The sequence below is a fragment of the Megalobrama amblycephala genome, linkage group LG18, assembly GCF_018812025.1.
Source record: "Megalobrama amblycephala isolate DHTTF-2021 linkage group LG18, ASM1881202v1, whole genome shotgun sequence".
NCBI lineage: Eukaryota > Metazoa > Chordata > Actinopteri > Cypriniformes > Xenocyprididae > Megalobrama > Megalobrama amblycephala.
Window position 1 is genome coordinate 24,143,240 of NC_063061.1, and position 16,356 is coordinate 24,159,595.

General features: G+C 37.1%; 1 protein-coding gene across 4 annotated transcripts in view; it reads left to right on the plus strand.

The window, feature by feature from the left end:
- si:dkey-247m21.3 (5-hydroxytryptamine receptor 4) overlaps positions 1–15,993 on the plus strand; it is a 29,300-nt gene extending 13,307 nt beyond the window's left edge. For all 4 annotated transcript variants that reach the window (XM_048167063.1, XM_048167064.1, XM_048167065.1 and 1 more), the window contains one exon: positions 15,166–15,993. In XM_048167063.1, coding sequence (XP_048023020.1) covers positions 15,166–15,259 — 94 coding nt within the window. In that variant the 3' untranslated portion in view covers positions 15,260–15,993. The remainder of the gene's footprint in view (positions 1–15,165) is intronic.
- Positions 15,994–16,356: the final 363 nt, after the last annotated feature.

Sequence of the window (16,356 nt, forward strand, 5' to 3'; positions counted from 1 at the left end):
TTTTTTCAATAAAAGTCAAAACCAGAGGATATGCTGCAAATTCTAGGCTACCCAAAAAATGGGCTACAGACTACTTTCCCAAGTATATTCGTTGCACTCGCCCTGCCAACTGCAAGGGTGAGAGATCCTTTTTGCAACTGAAAAGAGTGAAGAATGAACTCAAGACAACCAAGAGACAGAAGTGGCTGTCTGCACTCTCCCTGGCTATTGAATCCGAACTAGTCAGGGGACTTTGAGGATTGATGCTGCCTTTACGTGCTATCGGAAATGTCATAATTCCCACATAAGAAATCGTGATTACAAAATTGTGGCATTCAAGTGCTTTGTTGTCGGAATGAACAGGACTCATGGAGGACACCAGGTTTATTCTTGCCTATTTATTGGGAAAATCTTATTAAAACCAATATTATAGGCCTATGTAGTGTCCCATGCACTGGCAACCATATAAACATTCACAGTGCTATCTAGATAGTCCGGTTGCTGGCAATTCTGTAATTTTGGTCAAATGCAGGCAATTTTCGCTGTGTATACAATACACTTCAAAGGATTAAACATATATGTAAATGTTCATGTGCAATTTTTACCCAGGAAGCTCGTATTTAGGATAATTCCGATAGCACGTGAAGGCAGCATTAATTAACGATTTTGCGTTCACAAAGTCTAGGTAAGGCTTATTTACCATTATTTCTGGGCAAATACTATGTGTGCTGTTGTCGATTTGAAATTTGTGGAACGGTTTTCTCTTTTAGATGGTTGCTTAGATGCTTGTAAAGTTCAGTGTGTGTGTTTTGCTGCTGTGCGCGTCTGTGGTGCTGAATTCAGCAGTTAATATGGTTGCTTGCAACAGTCTTGGGCTTGCTTGTATGTTTTTTTTAAACATATGGTTTTGCATTTAGTCCTCATACATGCCTTTTATGATGGAAATAAAGAGGTCAACCTAGGGCACTACACTGTTAATCCGGTCCTGTATGCCAGTGCATGTTGCTTTCAATCAAAACAGCTCAAACATGCATTTAGTCTTTAGGCTCAAGCCTTGTCAGGCATTAGTATATAATAATTAATAAATAATAATTGGTTCTCAGATTTACCGCCCTCTGAAATTTAGTCCCCTGTTGATATCCAAATTAATGGTAAACATTGGGCTCACTTAATTGCTTTAACATCTTCGATTGCTACAGTGTTTCATAAGCTGTAAATATAAGGATTTAGAGGTACACTTAGTCTCTTCTGTGAGGGGCTGCTAGAGAATCTGTCCTTGTGCAACATGAGCAAATATGGAGCGAGAAATGAAGTGAGGTTTTGTCTGAAAGCTACAGCCTTGATGCCTGCACGAAGCATTTTAGCGCTGCATTTTTCCCACTTTGTTCATTATCAGACTGATGATTGGCGATGCAGAAAAGGTGTCAGAAAACACAGGTCTCTTTGCTTCTGTTTCCATAGAGACTTCTCTAATGGCCACCATCCAGCAAACCTTAACTGTCAATCACAGCATTTCATATTTTCCATATTCTACACATTTTTTGTCAAAAGTTCCGGAGGTATGTCTGGAATGTGACGTTCTCCCAACCGAGGAACATTTGGGCGGCTTAGCGCTATAGCCATGTGGTTTAAGTCCGCTCTCTACTCATGCGGAGGGCTTTGAGTTGAGCTTTCTGAATCCGTTCAGTGGTGGCCGGACTCACGTTTCGCTCGATGTGACTGAAAAAGTTTCTGATAGGAACTTTGTACCTTTGGCTCAGTCAGAACCGGGTACAACAAAAGCTTGTGGGTTTCCAAGAAATAATAATGCAGGACCTTGTCCATAACTTTTTCAGAAAGATATGTACATGTTAACAAGAAGTTTGAAGGTAAACTTTTCTTCGTTCAGGTTCAGCCAAGGTCAAATCAAATCCTCCACATAGCCGTAAAACACAAAGCCAAGAAATAAACCAAAAACATATGAGAGAATGTTTTATTGCTACTCAGTTCAATTTAATAGGGAGCTTGATTCAGGAATGAGAACATCCTGATAGCATTCTCTCCCTGATATCTTTTTGAATAGAAGCTGAGATGAAGGTGGTCACATGTTTTATGGTCCTATCTTAGATTAAGGACAATGTTGTTATTGCTACCTATAAAAATGTCCCATTAGATTTTAGGCTGGTTAATGGTTTAAGAGAGAGAAATTCAATTTGATGGCTCTGTGCAATGCCGTGGCCCTGGACCCTGACATCGCTTTTATTCAGAGATGGACAGACCTGTCCAATACACTGTGATTGAAGCCATTTTGAAGCTAACTCTGCTTTGTGATGAATTTGACACTGCAGTAAAGGCCTTAAAGGTGCCCTAGAATCAGAATTTGAATTTACCTCGGCATAGTTGAATAACAAGAGTTCAGTACATGGAAAAGACATACAGTGAGTCTCAAACCCCATTGTTTCCTCCTTCTTATGTAAATCTCATTTGTTTAAAAGACTTCCGGAAAACACTCGGATCTCAACATAACACCGACTGTTACGTAACAGTCGGGATCATTAATATGTATGACCCCAATATTTGCATAATGCCAGCCCATTCGACGCATTAGACAAGGAAAGGCAGTATTAACGTCTGGATCTGTGCACAGACAAGGTAAGCAAGCAAGAACAACAGCGAAAAATGGCAGATGGAGCAATAATAACTGACATGATCCATGATATCATGATATTTTTAGTGATATTTGTAAATTGTCTTTCTAAATGTTTCATTAGCATGTTGCTAATATACTGTTAAATGTGGTTAAAGTTACCATCGTTTCTTACTGTATTCACGGAGACGAGAGTCTATTTTCATTTTTAAACACGTGCAGTCTGTATAATGCATAAACACAACTTCATTCTTTATAAATCTCTCCAACAGTGTGTAATGTTAGCTTTAGCCACAGAGCATAGCCTCAAACTCACACAGAATCAAACGTAACCATCTAAATAAATACTTTACTCACATAATTCGAAGCATGCATGACGAACATCTTGTAAAGATCCATTTGAGGGTTATATTAGCTGTGTGAACTTTGTAAATGCGCTGTAATATAGTCGAGAGCTCGCGTGGCAGATGGAGCGCATCTCTTAAAGGGGCCGTGCTGAAAAAATCAGTGCATAGTTAATGATGCCCCAAAATAGGCAGCTAAAAAAATTAATTAAAAAAAATCTATGGGGTATTTTGTGCTGAAACTTCACAGACACATTCAGGGGACACCTAGGACTTATATTACATCTTGTAAAAAAAACAATCTAGGGCACCTTTAAACATTGAATAACTGTTATTTTCTGCCATTAATATAGGGTTAACAAGAGCAATGGCTTAATGTGTCCGATTGATTTTACAATGTACTTTACATGCTTTTCCTGCTTGCTGGAGCAGTTGTTATTTCAGATTGATCCCAGAAGTGGCACTGTTTTAGCAACCCATACAAATAGTGGTGAGCAAACCTAAAAACGGGCATAACTATCAAATAATTTTTAATTATTGTTAATTAGCTTTCCGTTATAAACTATGTTGACTATACTGTATATAACAAATCATAAAACGTGCTGGAGTATTGCTGTTATCTTGGTTTGACTTTCAGCATTGAGCAAGACTAAATTGTTAGACATCCCAAAATATAATCATTTTCTCACCCTCATGTCTTTCTAAAGTTTTCTAATTTTCTAATGTTGCTATTGTTAACAAAAAACTTTTAAAACTGTTAAAAGATAAAATTTAAATATTGGATGCAAAAGTTCAAGCTTGAAAACCCTTTATCACCAATCACTTTTATTCTATGGAAAGGAACAGTTTGAACATCCTGCTAAACATCTTTTGTTTTCCATGGCAGAAAGTAAGTTACATGGGTAAGGAACAACATGAGGAAATTATGACAGAATTTTCATTTTGGGGTGAACTATCCATTTAAAGATCACCAGTTTTAAAGGGATGGTTCACCCAAAAAAATGAAAATTATCACATGATTTACTTACTCTCAAGCCATCCTAGGTATATATGACTATCTTCTTTCAGACAAACACAATCGGAGATATATTAAAAAATATCCTTGCTCCTCCAAGGTTTATAATGGTTGTGAATGGGGGGGCCACATTTTGAAGCCAAAAAAAAAAAAAAAAAAAATGCATCCATCCATAATAAAAGTAATCCATACGGCTTCAGGGGGTTAATAAAGGCCTTCTTAAAACTTTATAAATTCAGATAACTAGCTTCCAATGGACAACCGTCTGTATACTACACAAGTAGACATGCGCCAAATGAGTAACCCCCTGACACGATGTATGACACAGGATGTAGGAATATCGTTAGCTTAGATGTCTCTCGCGGTTCAAACAAATATGACTGTTCAACAAACTCAAGCCCCTTTTCTCATATACTGAAATCCTCTGACATTTCTCTTTAAAAATTATCAGTTTAGACTTCTAATTTGTTACCAGTGTTTTGTTTTGCTCTATCCTCTGCGCTTCTGCGTTCATCATTACGTCGTGCGTCAGGTCAGAGGATACTCTTCTGCTGCAAATTGTCTGCTGAAAGCTAGTTATTATAGTTAATAGTTTCAAATATAGACATTTTTCTTAAATCATTGATTGCTTCAGAAGGCCTTTATTAACCCCCTGGAGTCATATGGATTACTTTTTTATGGATGGATGCATTTTTTTTATTTTGGCTTTTTTTTATTTTGGCTTCAGAATGTAAGCCATTATATTGCAGCCATTTGCTAAAATCATTTAAGTTCATTTTTTTCCCTCATTAATGTACACACAGCACCCCATATTGACAGAAAAACACAGAATTGTTGACATTTTTGCAGATTTATTAAAAAAGAAAAACTGAAATATCACATGGTCCTAAGTATTCAGCCCCTAGCTCAGTATTTAGTAGAAGCACCCTTTTGATCTAATACAGCCATGAGTCTATTTGGGAAAGATGCAACAAGTTTTTCACACCTGGATTTGGGGATCCTCTGCCATTCCTCCTTGCAGATCCTCTCCAGTTCTGTCAGGTTGGATGGTAAATGTTGGTGGACAGCCATTTTTAGGTCTCTCCAGAGATGCTCAATTGGGTTTAAGTCAGGGCTCTGGCTGGGCCATTCAAGAACAGTCACTGAGTTGTTGTGAAGCCACTCCTTCGTTATTTTAGCTGTGTGCTTAGGGTCATTGTCTTGTTGGAAGGTAAACCTTCGGCCCAGTCTGAGGTCCTGAGCACTCTGGAGAAGGTTTTCGTCCAGGATATCCCTGTACTTGGCCGCATTCATCTTTCCCTCGATTGCAACCAGTCGTCCTGTCCCTGCAGCTGAAAAACACCCCCACAGCATGATGCTGCTACCACCATGCTTCACTGTTGGGACTGTATTGGACAGGTGATGAGCAGTACCTGGTTTTCTCCACACATATCACTTAGAATTAAGGCCAATAAGTTCTATCTTGGTCTCATCAGACCAGAGAATCTTATTTCTCACCATCTTAGCAAACTCCATGCGGGCTTTCATGTGTCTTGCACTGAGGAGAGGCTTTCGTCGGGCCACTCTGCCATAAAGCCCTGACTGGTGGAGGGCTGCAGTGATGGTTGACTTTCTACAACTTTCTCCCATCTCCCGACTGCATCTCTGGAGCTCAGCCACAGTGATCTTTGGGTTCTTCTTTACCTCTCTCACCAAGGCTCTTCTCCCCCGATAGCTCAGTTTGGCCGGACGGCCAGCTCTAGGAAGGGTTCTGGTCGTCCCAAACATCTTCCATTTAAGGATTATGGAGGCCACTGTGCTCTTAGGAACCTTAAGTGCAGCAGAAACTTTTTTGTAACCTTGGCCAGATCTGTGCCTTGCCACAATTCTGTCTCTGAGCTCTTCAGGCAATTCCTTTGACCTCATGATTCTCATTTGCTCTGACATGCACTGTGAGCTGTAAAGTCTTATATAGACAGGTGTGTGGCTTTCCTAATCAAGTCCAATCAGTATAATCAAACACAGCTGGACTCAAATGAAGGTGTAGAACCATCTCAAGGATGATCAGAAGAAATGGACAGCAACTGAGTTAAATATATGAGTGTCACAGCAAAGGGTCTGAATACTTAGGACCATATGATATTTCAGTTTTTCTTTTTTTAATAAATCTGCAAAAATGTCAACAATTCTGTGTTTTTCTGTCAATATGGGGTGCTGTGTGTACATTAATGAGGAAAAAAATGAACTTAAATGATTTTAGCAAATGGCTGCAATATAACAAAGAGTGAAAAATTTAAGGGGGTTTGAATACTTTCTGTACCCACTGTACACCTAGGATGGCTTGAGGGTGAGTAAATCATGGGATAATTTTAATTTTTGGGTGAACTAACCCTTTAAAGACCACTTATTAATTTAATTATTTCTTTGATAACTGTTAAATGAGCTGAGATTGAAAAAATAATTAGATAATCACTGGCAGCAACCTGAACACATTTTATCTTTACCGTTTCTCTTGTGAAGTCTAAATGAGCTTCGGACTGAGCATTTGAAAGGTATCCGCTATAATCCAGTGCTAAAGATAATGTTTCCATTTTTGGTCAAAACTGCACCAGTTTCACTCTCAGCTGCACCAAATCCTTGTGTTTCAGGTTAATGTCAGGTCAGGCTATGAGTCTGGTCATCAGACTAATGGATAGGGTCTTGCATGCATAACTATTTTAAACAGTTTCCCCCATGGTTTTAAAAATGTTCGCAGGGAGTCGTGCTGTTTTTTTTTGTTTTTTTTTACGCTGTCTATTTTTGGCCCCGTCACTTTTTTCAAGACATATTGCCATTACTTTTAATTGTGAGCATTAAAAATGTTGTTTCTTTTAGATTTGAAAGTGCTGTTAAATTCAATCACCGTTTGTTCAGGGGTCCAGAGGTTTGTCACCCTGGTATCCTGTGAAAAAATAGTTTTGACATTATGTATTTCTTGTTTTAATGTCAATGGCAAGTTGATAAGGAGTTCAGATGGTTTGTATCCCCTGGTGTCCATGTGAACATATGGATCCAATATAAAGGCAGTGCCAAATTTGTCAGGGATGATTATTTAAACATAACAGAGCAACAGAGATTTGGCCAGGCAGAATTTCAGTATGGCCTCTTTTGTCATTTTCAGTGACAGTATTGAAAATGTTTAGTTTTGTATCATTTCTTTCCCATGCAGAATATGCATGGATTACTCGAGAATGTGGCCTGATAGGTTCAAGAGAGGAATCCGTATCCTCTTCTGATTTGATTTGTTACAGATGTTTGGGATGTTTTTAAGTGATCATACTACTTCGATATGGTTATATTTGATTTGGAGAACAAAATGAAGGTTTGTTTGGTTAGATATATTTGCACACATTCCCTAGCCCTTTCATATTTTTGACCACCCGTACTGCCTGTTTTATGTTTAGCAATGTTCACAGTTAGCATAATGCAGTTTGTTGTGAAAATAAACTTGTGCGCTCAGATTCAAGTCACACTTTGATACGAATCGTTATTATTGCGTGCCAAAACGGTCGTGAGAAAATTACTTATAAACATTAAATTACTTAGATTGATGAAGAAGTGCAGAAGAAAAAGCAGAGGATAATATTAAATATGTAATTTTTTTTACAGATGACTGAGATAGACTGATTACTACATTCAGACTTAATTACTTTAAAAGCAGAAGGTTGAGTGATGTTAACGGATGCTCCTCTTCTCTGGCACTAATTGGTTTGTGCAGTTACTTATTTGGTTTAATTTGCACATATGATTCCTAATCAATATCTGCAAATAATAGAGGACGATGTTGCTCAGTTAATGAACAGTCAGCCATTATCACAAAATAAACCTTGCTGGGGTAATGGACTACCTGCACAACTACATTCGCCTTACTTATTACAGCTCAGACATTTCCGGTGTCCGTGTTCAGCATGCCTACATACAGTCAGTTACACAAGAGAATGCAGATTATTACTACGTTTCAGGGCTGTGGGTTTATTAAAACAACGGGTCATGTTCAAGTCAAAGATTAATTATATTGAACCTGCTGAAATGTCCCTATAAATATATTTTCTTTTCCAAATGTGCATTCTGAATAACGTATTTCCCTGTATTAACCTGCAGTAGTCTGTTGCTCTTCTTCTCATTTTTATGTTCCCATTTCCTCCAATAGCAAAAGAAAAGAATCCATGATAGAGTTTCCACAGGAAAAAAAATATAGAGAGATTGATTACAGCAGTAAAAAGAGAGAATAATGTCAAATCTGCTATCAGCCGTTGCATTAGAAACACTAATGCAGCAGTTTTTGTAATCTACTGCAGAGGTAATATAACACAAACTAAAGCACTATAAAAATAGGGTATATATTTATAATAAAAAAAAATGAAAATTTGAAAAACTTTACTAGATTTGCAACGTTGATAGCTGTAGCTAACATGTCTCATCACAGTGAAAAGTACACATGCAGTGTTGCGGGAACTCCAGGACCAGGGATAGGAACCACTAAAGGTTCCTTTGTACCTTATGGAAAAATCACGCATACACCCCACATGGATTTCGCATCAGATTCAAGTTATATGAATATAATATTCCCCCCCCCCCGATAGCTTCAAGCTAAAGACAGAAGATCAGTCAAAAAGAAAGCTTCAAGACAGACAGGATGCTCTTTATACAAAGTTTTCAAAGCTCAAAGCCTGCCTGGCGTGATGTAGGAATCTGTTTTGGCATATGGGGAGAATTATTGGACATTAGGAGTATAATGTAGCTCATAAAGGGGGGAACTCATCTGAACTGGATTACTGATCTTATCAATCTCAGTCTTATTATAGAACAGCTCATGAGAACGGCATGAAGACGTGCCTGTTGACCCTATAGGGTTCTTTGTTTCTTTTTGGACATTAATAATGTTTAGTGCTAACTGCAAAGTGCAAGCTGCCAAATTATTTAAAGGTTAAATAGAAGTAAATTAAAATAAAGTTTGACCATCTGGTCAGCAATATAAATAAAAAAGTATGTCTCGAGAATTCCCCAGAAATTTATGCATTTGGGGATCTTAGCCATGTTCATATTTTACACATAACCCACCCCGGTATGCACATTATGTACAACTGACAAATAACAATCCTGCTGCACAAAGTTGCACGGCATTCTATGAGTAAAAAGTTTTAATAATTTAATTTAAAAAAGGTTTTAATATTTGACAGTTGATGCAATAAGAATAATTTCTTTCTTTTCATTCTTACATTCAAGGTTAATCTCATTTTCTTGGGCATTAGAAGCACACAAATTTCCACTCTACTCAAATTAATTTGCTTATTGCTTTGTAGAACCTTGTACCAGAACCATGTGATCATAAAATGATGTGTATTATTAGATATGTATACCTGTCTCATATTATTCAGACATTATAGTGGTTTTGTTGGCATAGTCTATGAAAGAACAGTGGCCAGTTGCATAGACTTAGCCACTATGTTAAGACTGTGTCTTAAGAACTATTTAACTCTCAATTAGTCAAGAGGTAATCAGTCTTACTTTTCTGATTCAAATTAGACCAAATTTTATGTAACTGACTTAAGCTTAGGACCTTGAATAAAATAAATTACTAACTTTTAAGACTATTTTTTGCAGTTTTTGCAAATGGCCCCAGATAATTCACCCAAAAATGAAAATTCTGTCATTTATTCAATGTCATGTTGTTCAAAACCCATTCACAAATTGATTTGGTTCTTAAGTACAACTCACTGAATCAGAATAACAGTTTAATAGGGGTGTGACGAGACGGGTATCTCACGAGACGAGACGAGACTCGAGATTGAGTTCACGAGACGAGATGAGACCAGATTTTTACACACTATTTTTAAGAAATCCTTAATGGCGAAATACATGACTAGAAAAAATATTCTGCAGGTGTATTTGAAATGTTTTAACTAATCATTTTATAATGAATGTCATTCAGTTCTACTTTCTGAGTATGAATTATCATATGCAGTAAAAGACAACAATATTAAAGCACAGTAAAAGGTTTTGCCACAAACTGAACTGACTGACTTCTCTTCTGTATGATTTCAGTCTCTTCAGACCTTACTGTACATGATTTATGAGCTTCTACAACTTTTGACCTCCTAACTGAACTCCTTTCCACAAACTGATCATAGAAATAAAAACAGTATAAATAAAAATTATAACACTTTACAATAAGGTCTCATTTATTAACATTAATGTATTAACCAACATCAACTAACAATGAGAGCAATATTTGTGCTGCAGTATTTGTTAATCTTTGTTTATGTTAGTTAATAAAAACAGTCATTCATTGTTACTTCATGATAGTTCACAGTGCATTAACTAATGTTAACAAATGAAACCTTATTGTTTGTGCTTAATAAGATTAAGAGAAAACTGTTATTCATTTTTATGGTAACACTTTACAAGTTGAAACCATAATCGCACTCTCTCAATATTCAAAGTGCAAATAAGACCAACTTTTTCTTTGATACAGAGCTAAGAGATGGTTACAACTACGCTGCCCAGCCTAAAATAGCTTTCATATTGAGAGATATTTGCATTCATCAAGGAGCCGCTTTCAAAATGCGGGGTATTGAAATCGCGTTTGAATGCGCGCGCGCGTTTACTTTCACTTTCAGCGATCGCGCGTAACTCTTTAAATAGGGAGCGCCGGCAACCGTTATCCAACTTAATTAAATGTTTTTTTTTATTTAAACACAAAGCAAAAGGACAGTGGAGGCGTAATGTAAACGTAGCGATGGCATATTCTTTCCTAATCATCCTAACACTCTGTCATGGCAACATCACGAGACTACTTTTCGCCTCGACGAGAAATCTCGTCACACTTTAGTCTCGCGAGATCTCGTGACACGAGATCTCGTCACACCCCTACAGTTTAATGGAGGAAAATATTGTATATAATGACTTAAATGTCATGTCTGTACCTTCCTAATAGCTAATTCCCCATTCCTAATAGAGTGGTGCAGGTATAACATCACTTTGTTAGCATCACACTGGTTCCTCGAAAAAAAAAAACAATAGGATTTTTCCATAGGCTTTTGGATTATCGCAAAAAAACAAGCTCTGTGATCAACAAAAGTTTATGATACTTACACGTTTTGTCCATCAAGATCATTTTCACAGATGAACACAACTTTTATGAATTTTGAAGCCTAAATGCAGTCGGCAGAAGAATAAAACTAATGGTGGGCTTATGAACGAACTACACCACAGTCCCACGACTTCAACGTCACCACCGCTAAGCTTCTGACAACTCTTTCAGTCTTTATCTAAAAAACATTTTCCCAGAAAGTTTAGTTAGAATAGTTTATAAGAGCACAATTATAAGCATAACGAGGCTGTAAAAGCGGACTGAGCGTACCTGCAATGTACGTGTGATGACATTTAATAACAGCCTCTGTAGTCCCATTTAGCCACTTTATAACAACTGCCTTTTTCAAGACATGTAACAGCTTACAAAATCACAAGTAGGTTAATACTGATGTATTTTATCTTGAAAGTATATTGTGCTTGGACCTTATTTCAGCCATTTACCCAAAAACCCATTCAAAAAACCCATTGACTTGGGGACAATGGAACCGGAAGTGCTAAAATGCTAACTCGCTTCCACATTATGGCCTACAAATTTACGTTATACCTGCACCACTCTATTGCATTAGAAGTCTTGAAATATATTGTAGCTGTCATGTGGACCACTTCTATGGAGATTTTTTTTAATTATTGGAACTGGACTGATGTGTTGTTCATTGAAAAATTATTGTTTTGTCTTTTGTTTTCCATGAAGGGGAAAAAAGGCATTAGAACTTGATGGTGAGTAAATAATGACAGATGTTTCATTTTTGGGTGAACTATCCATTTAAAAAAAAAATTGCATTGACACGCTATAAACTGAGAGGTTAAATCTTGGAGGTCCAATTCTAGGAAGGAAGCAAAGCCAGTTGGAGAGATGAGAAAGTGATGAGGAACTTAGTGAGTTTGTGGCTTGTGTAACAGTCAGGCTGAGAATTCCTCAGTCTTACCCTGCCGACCCTCAGCCAAGATTCGCTCGAGTGAAACTCACGAGTCAATCACTCTATACTCCCCTAGCATACTTGAACCCAAAACACATTCTTTTAGCTGTTTTGCACCACCAAACAACTGTTGTTGTGCTGTACATATCAACATGCTGAGGACAGAACCCTCTGGAGCCCTGTTCATGCAAGACAAATGGGATGTGACACTCATGCTGTCCATACTGAAGAGTTTTTTTTATTATTATTAGAGTGTTCAGCTTAAATGCATGATAATGTGTGAATGTGCAAAGAGTGCAAACTTTCATCCTGGGAAGATCTGCAGCGAGCTCAGGTTCACTGAAACCTGCTGTAGTCGTGAGATAATGCAGATCAAGTGCTAGTTTTAGAGTTTCTGCCCCACATTCTGCTCCTCCATGATGATGGTTTCTTTTTTGTCATTATGCACCAGCTACAGTAATTCAAATGAAGACGTAGGAACAATTTGAAAGTGAAAAGAACACATAATAAACTTTGTTAGCTTGGCCCATGAATATAAGGTGATGTAACATTCACCCAGCAGTTGCAACCAGTGCCAGAAATGAACTTTTAACCCTTTAGCTTTTAGCTGTACTCTGATTACTGGAAGTGCTAATTGCAGTTTCAAATTTTAATGTCTGCAAGGGCTTTACAAACCAGGTGTCAATAGAATATAGATAGGTGGACAGTATACAAACTTAAAGTCAAGATGTGATACTTATGGATGAAATTAAAGAAAATAATACTTTTATTCAGCAAGGACACATTAAATTGATCAAAAGTGACACTAAAGACATTTATAATACAAAAGACTTAAAGGTGCCCTCGAATGAAAAATTGAATTTATCTTGGCATAGTCAAATAACAAGAGTTCAGTACATGGAAATGACATACAGTGAGTCTCAAACTCCATTGTTTCCTCCTTCTTATATAAATCTCATTTGTTTAAAAGACCTCCGGAAAACAGGCGAATCTCAACATAACACAGACTGTTACGTAACAGTCGGGGTGTACACCCCCGATATTTGCATATGCCAGCCCATGTTCCCAACATTATGAAAGGCATTAGACAAGGGCAGGCAGTAACGTCTGGATCTGCACAGGTGAATCAACAGACTAGGTAAGCAAGCAAGAACAATAGCGAAAAATGGCAGATGGAGCAATAATAACTGACATGATCCATGATATCATGATATTTTTAGTGATATTTGTAAATTGTCTTTCTAAATGTTTCGTTAGCATGTTGCTAATGTACTGTTAAATGTGGTTAAAGTTACCATCGTTTCTTACTGTATTCACGGAGACAAGAGCCGTCGCTATTTTCATTATTAAACACTTGCAGTCTGTATAATGCATAAACAACTTCATTCTTTATAAATCTCTCCAACAGTGTAGCATTAGCCGTTAGCCACGGAGGACAGCCTCAAATTCATTCAGAATCAATGTAAACAATATAACAGTATACAATACTCACATAATCCGACGCATGCATGATGAACACTTTGTAAAGATCAATTTGAGGGTTATATTAGCTGTGTAAACTTTGTTTATGCACTGTTCAAGGCAAGCGCGAGCTCCGTGGGCGTGGAGCATGAGAATTAAAGGGCCAGTAGCCCTGAATCGGCTCATTTATAATGATGCCCCAAAATAGGCAGTTAAAAAAATGAATTTAAAAAAATCTATGGGGTATTTTGAGCTGAAACTTCTACATTCTGGGGACACCTTAGACTTATATTACATCTTTTTAAAAAAAAGTTCTAGGGCACCTTTAATAAATGCTGTTTTTTTAAAAACTTTCTATTCATCAAAGAATCCTGAAAAATATGTACCATGGTTTTAAGCAGCACTGATTTTGGATCATGTGACACTGAAGACTGGAGTAATGATGCTGAAAATTCAGCTTTGCCAACACATGAATAAATTACATTTTAAAATATATTAAAATAAAAAGTTATTTTAGATTGTAATGATAGTTCACAGTATTGTTTTACTGTATTTTTGATCAATGATACGTATTTCTGTCAGGACCACTTTTGTCAAAGATGATTGACAGTTATCATATAGTTTGGATTGCCGGTATGGTTCTGTTCTGGGTAAGAACTCCCTGCCCATCCATGCAGCCTAACATGGATAAGAGCAGGGAGAGCAGCGATAACCCCATAGGGTAAACAGAACAGAACCAACAAATATATATTGGAGATATCAATTAATGTTCAATAATTTAATATACAACGTTAATTCAAGAATTAGTCTGATTCGAAGGCCAAGTCCTGACTGGACGAGAGGAGGAGCTGGGGATGGAGGAGGGTTATTAGCTCCAGAGAAATGCGATAAGCTGCTGATAAAACTGATGGACCTTATACTGTATATAGGATGCCATGATAGGACTTGTATTCCTATAGGTAGATGTGGATCAGCTGGGGGGTTAACAAAGGCCTTCTGAAGCGAAGTGATGCATTTGTGTAAAAAAAAAAGTTATGAAGTAAAATATCTAGCTTCCACCAGACAGCCTTCCATATTCAACTGACGAAGAAAGTGTAAAACTCTCGCAGTACATAAAGCTTATGCTACGTCCTATGCCTTCCCTATTCAGCTTACGGAAAAAGCTTAACTGACATGACGGCAAGGTGGTCTGGCGGAAGCTAGATATTTTACTTCATAACTTGTATGGATATTAATATGGATATTTTTTTTACACAAACGCATCGCTTTGCTTCAGAAGGCCTTTATTAAACCTTGGAGCCGTGTGGAATACGTTTATATGTTCGGACCCATTAAGGATTCCTGCATATTTTAGCTGAACAACTTTTTTTTTTTTTTTAGCTAATAAGACATCATAACAGGGACATTTAGAAATTGTATGTCCAAAGTCATTACAAAACAGGCCATAAGGCTCTATACATGTACAAAGAATCTTTTTCTGAGGTTAGTTTGTTTCTGGTCTGATTCTGTCTTTACTTCCATTACTTTTGATTTGTGTTTTTGGCTTTTCTCATTTTCCTGTTCACATCTGTTTTCATTCACTGTCCACTGATATTATATATTATTTTTCACAGAAAACTTGCATTGGACTGCATTGTCTTCTTTTCTAAGAAAGCTTCTTTTCCAACGAATCAGAATATAAATGTATGTTTTGTGTTTTGTTGTCTTCAGATTGTCATTTCTTCAAAACCGAAGATACAGCGACAATTCCAACCGATTTCTGTCGAGTGAGCTGGAATCACAGGAGTCTGTTGGTGCATCATAGCCAAGATTTCAGAAGCCTACATACAGATAACTGTCTACATAGGAAATATATGCCGAATCAAGAGATTTCATTGCAGTTTGATTTTTGATGGGTTTTCACCTTCAGTGATAAATCACAAAGATTATTTATAGGCCTATTTCACACCGAACTTCTACAGTGTGTGAGGAAGATGTTAGCATGCAGGCATTTTATCAGACGAAAGCAAACAAATAATATGCCCAGGAATGATCAAGGAAATGGTTAAAGACTGAAAGAAAACTGCTCTATAAAGATATTTCTTCATCACCTTGAACATTTTTCAATCTATATGGGGTTGTCAACTTACTGCTTTTCATTTCAAGCTATATGGGGTTGTCAATTTACTGCTTCTCATTTATGTAGTTCTCATCTTTCAAATTAGGAGGAGCACGTCTGCTTTGGCTGTAAAGGCTAACAATGACAAACATATACAGTTGAAAGCGGCCTGTCATTTAAGCATGTGGTTATTCTTGCATACAGTGAACCTAAAATGCTCATTTTCAGACTAAGGAGTTGATACTCCCTCTTTATTCAACAAGGTATTTATGTTGTACATGTACAGTTTTGACTTCTGTGAAAAGAAGCAGTGGCTTGTCACTGTGTGACATTTGTACTTTTATTGTATCACTGTGTAATCGAACTGAATTTAATGTACAGTGTATCTGGACGATGAATCTAAAAACTTGTCAAAGTTTCATAAAACTGCATAAAAACGATATTGTTACTCGTACTGCATCTGTTCGGCACTTCTCATCCATTATATAAAAGTGTCTATTTGATGTGCCATTGTTCTTTCCATTGTGCTCCAGACGGCTTGATGGAGATCTAGGAGACAGTTAAATGGTGAAGTATTTTAATTGTGTAATGCTTCACATGGCCTTGAAAGCATTAGCTTGATCAGGCCATTACGTTGTTTTGCCCATATGAGTCAATCACATGTCGAGGCATCTAGTGCCACTCAAAAATTCAAACTCGACCATCAAAGATCTAAATTACTACCAATTTGCAAAAAAGAATGTGAAGTTTTAAGGCACACAACAGATGTTTTTGCTCTCACAGTGAAAATCAATCTGATGAAA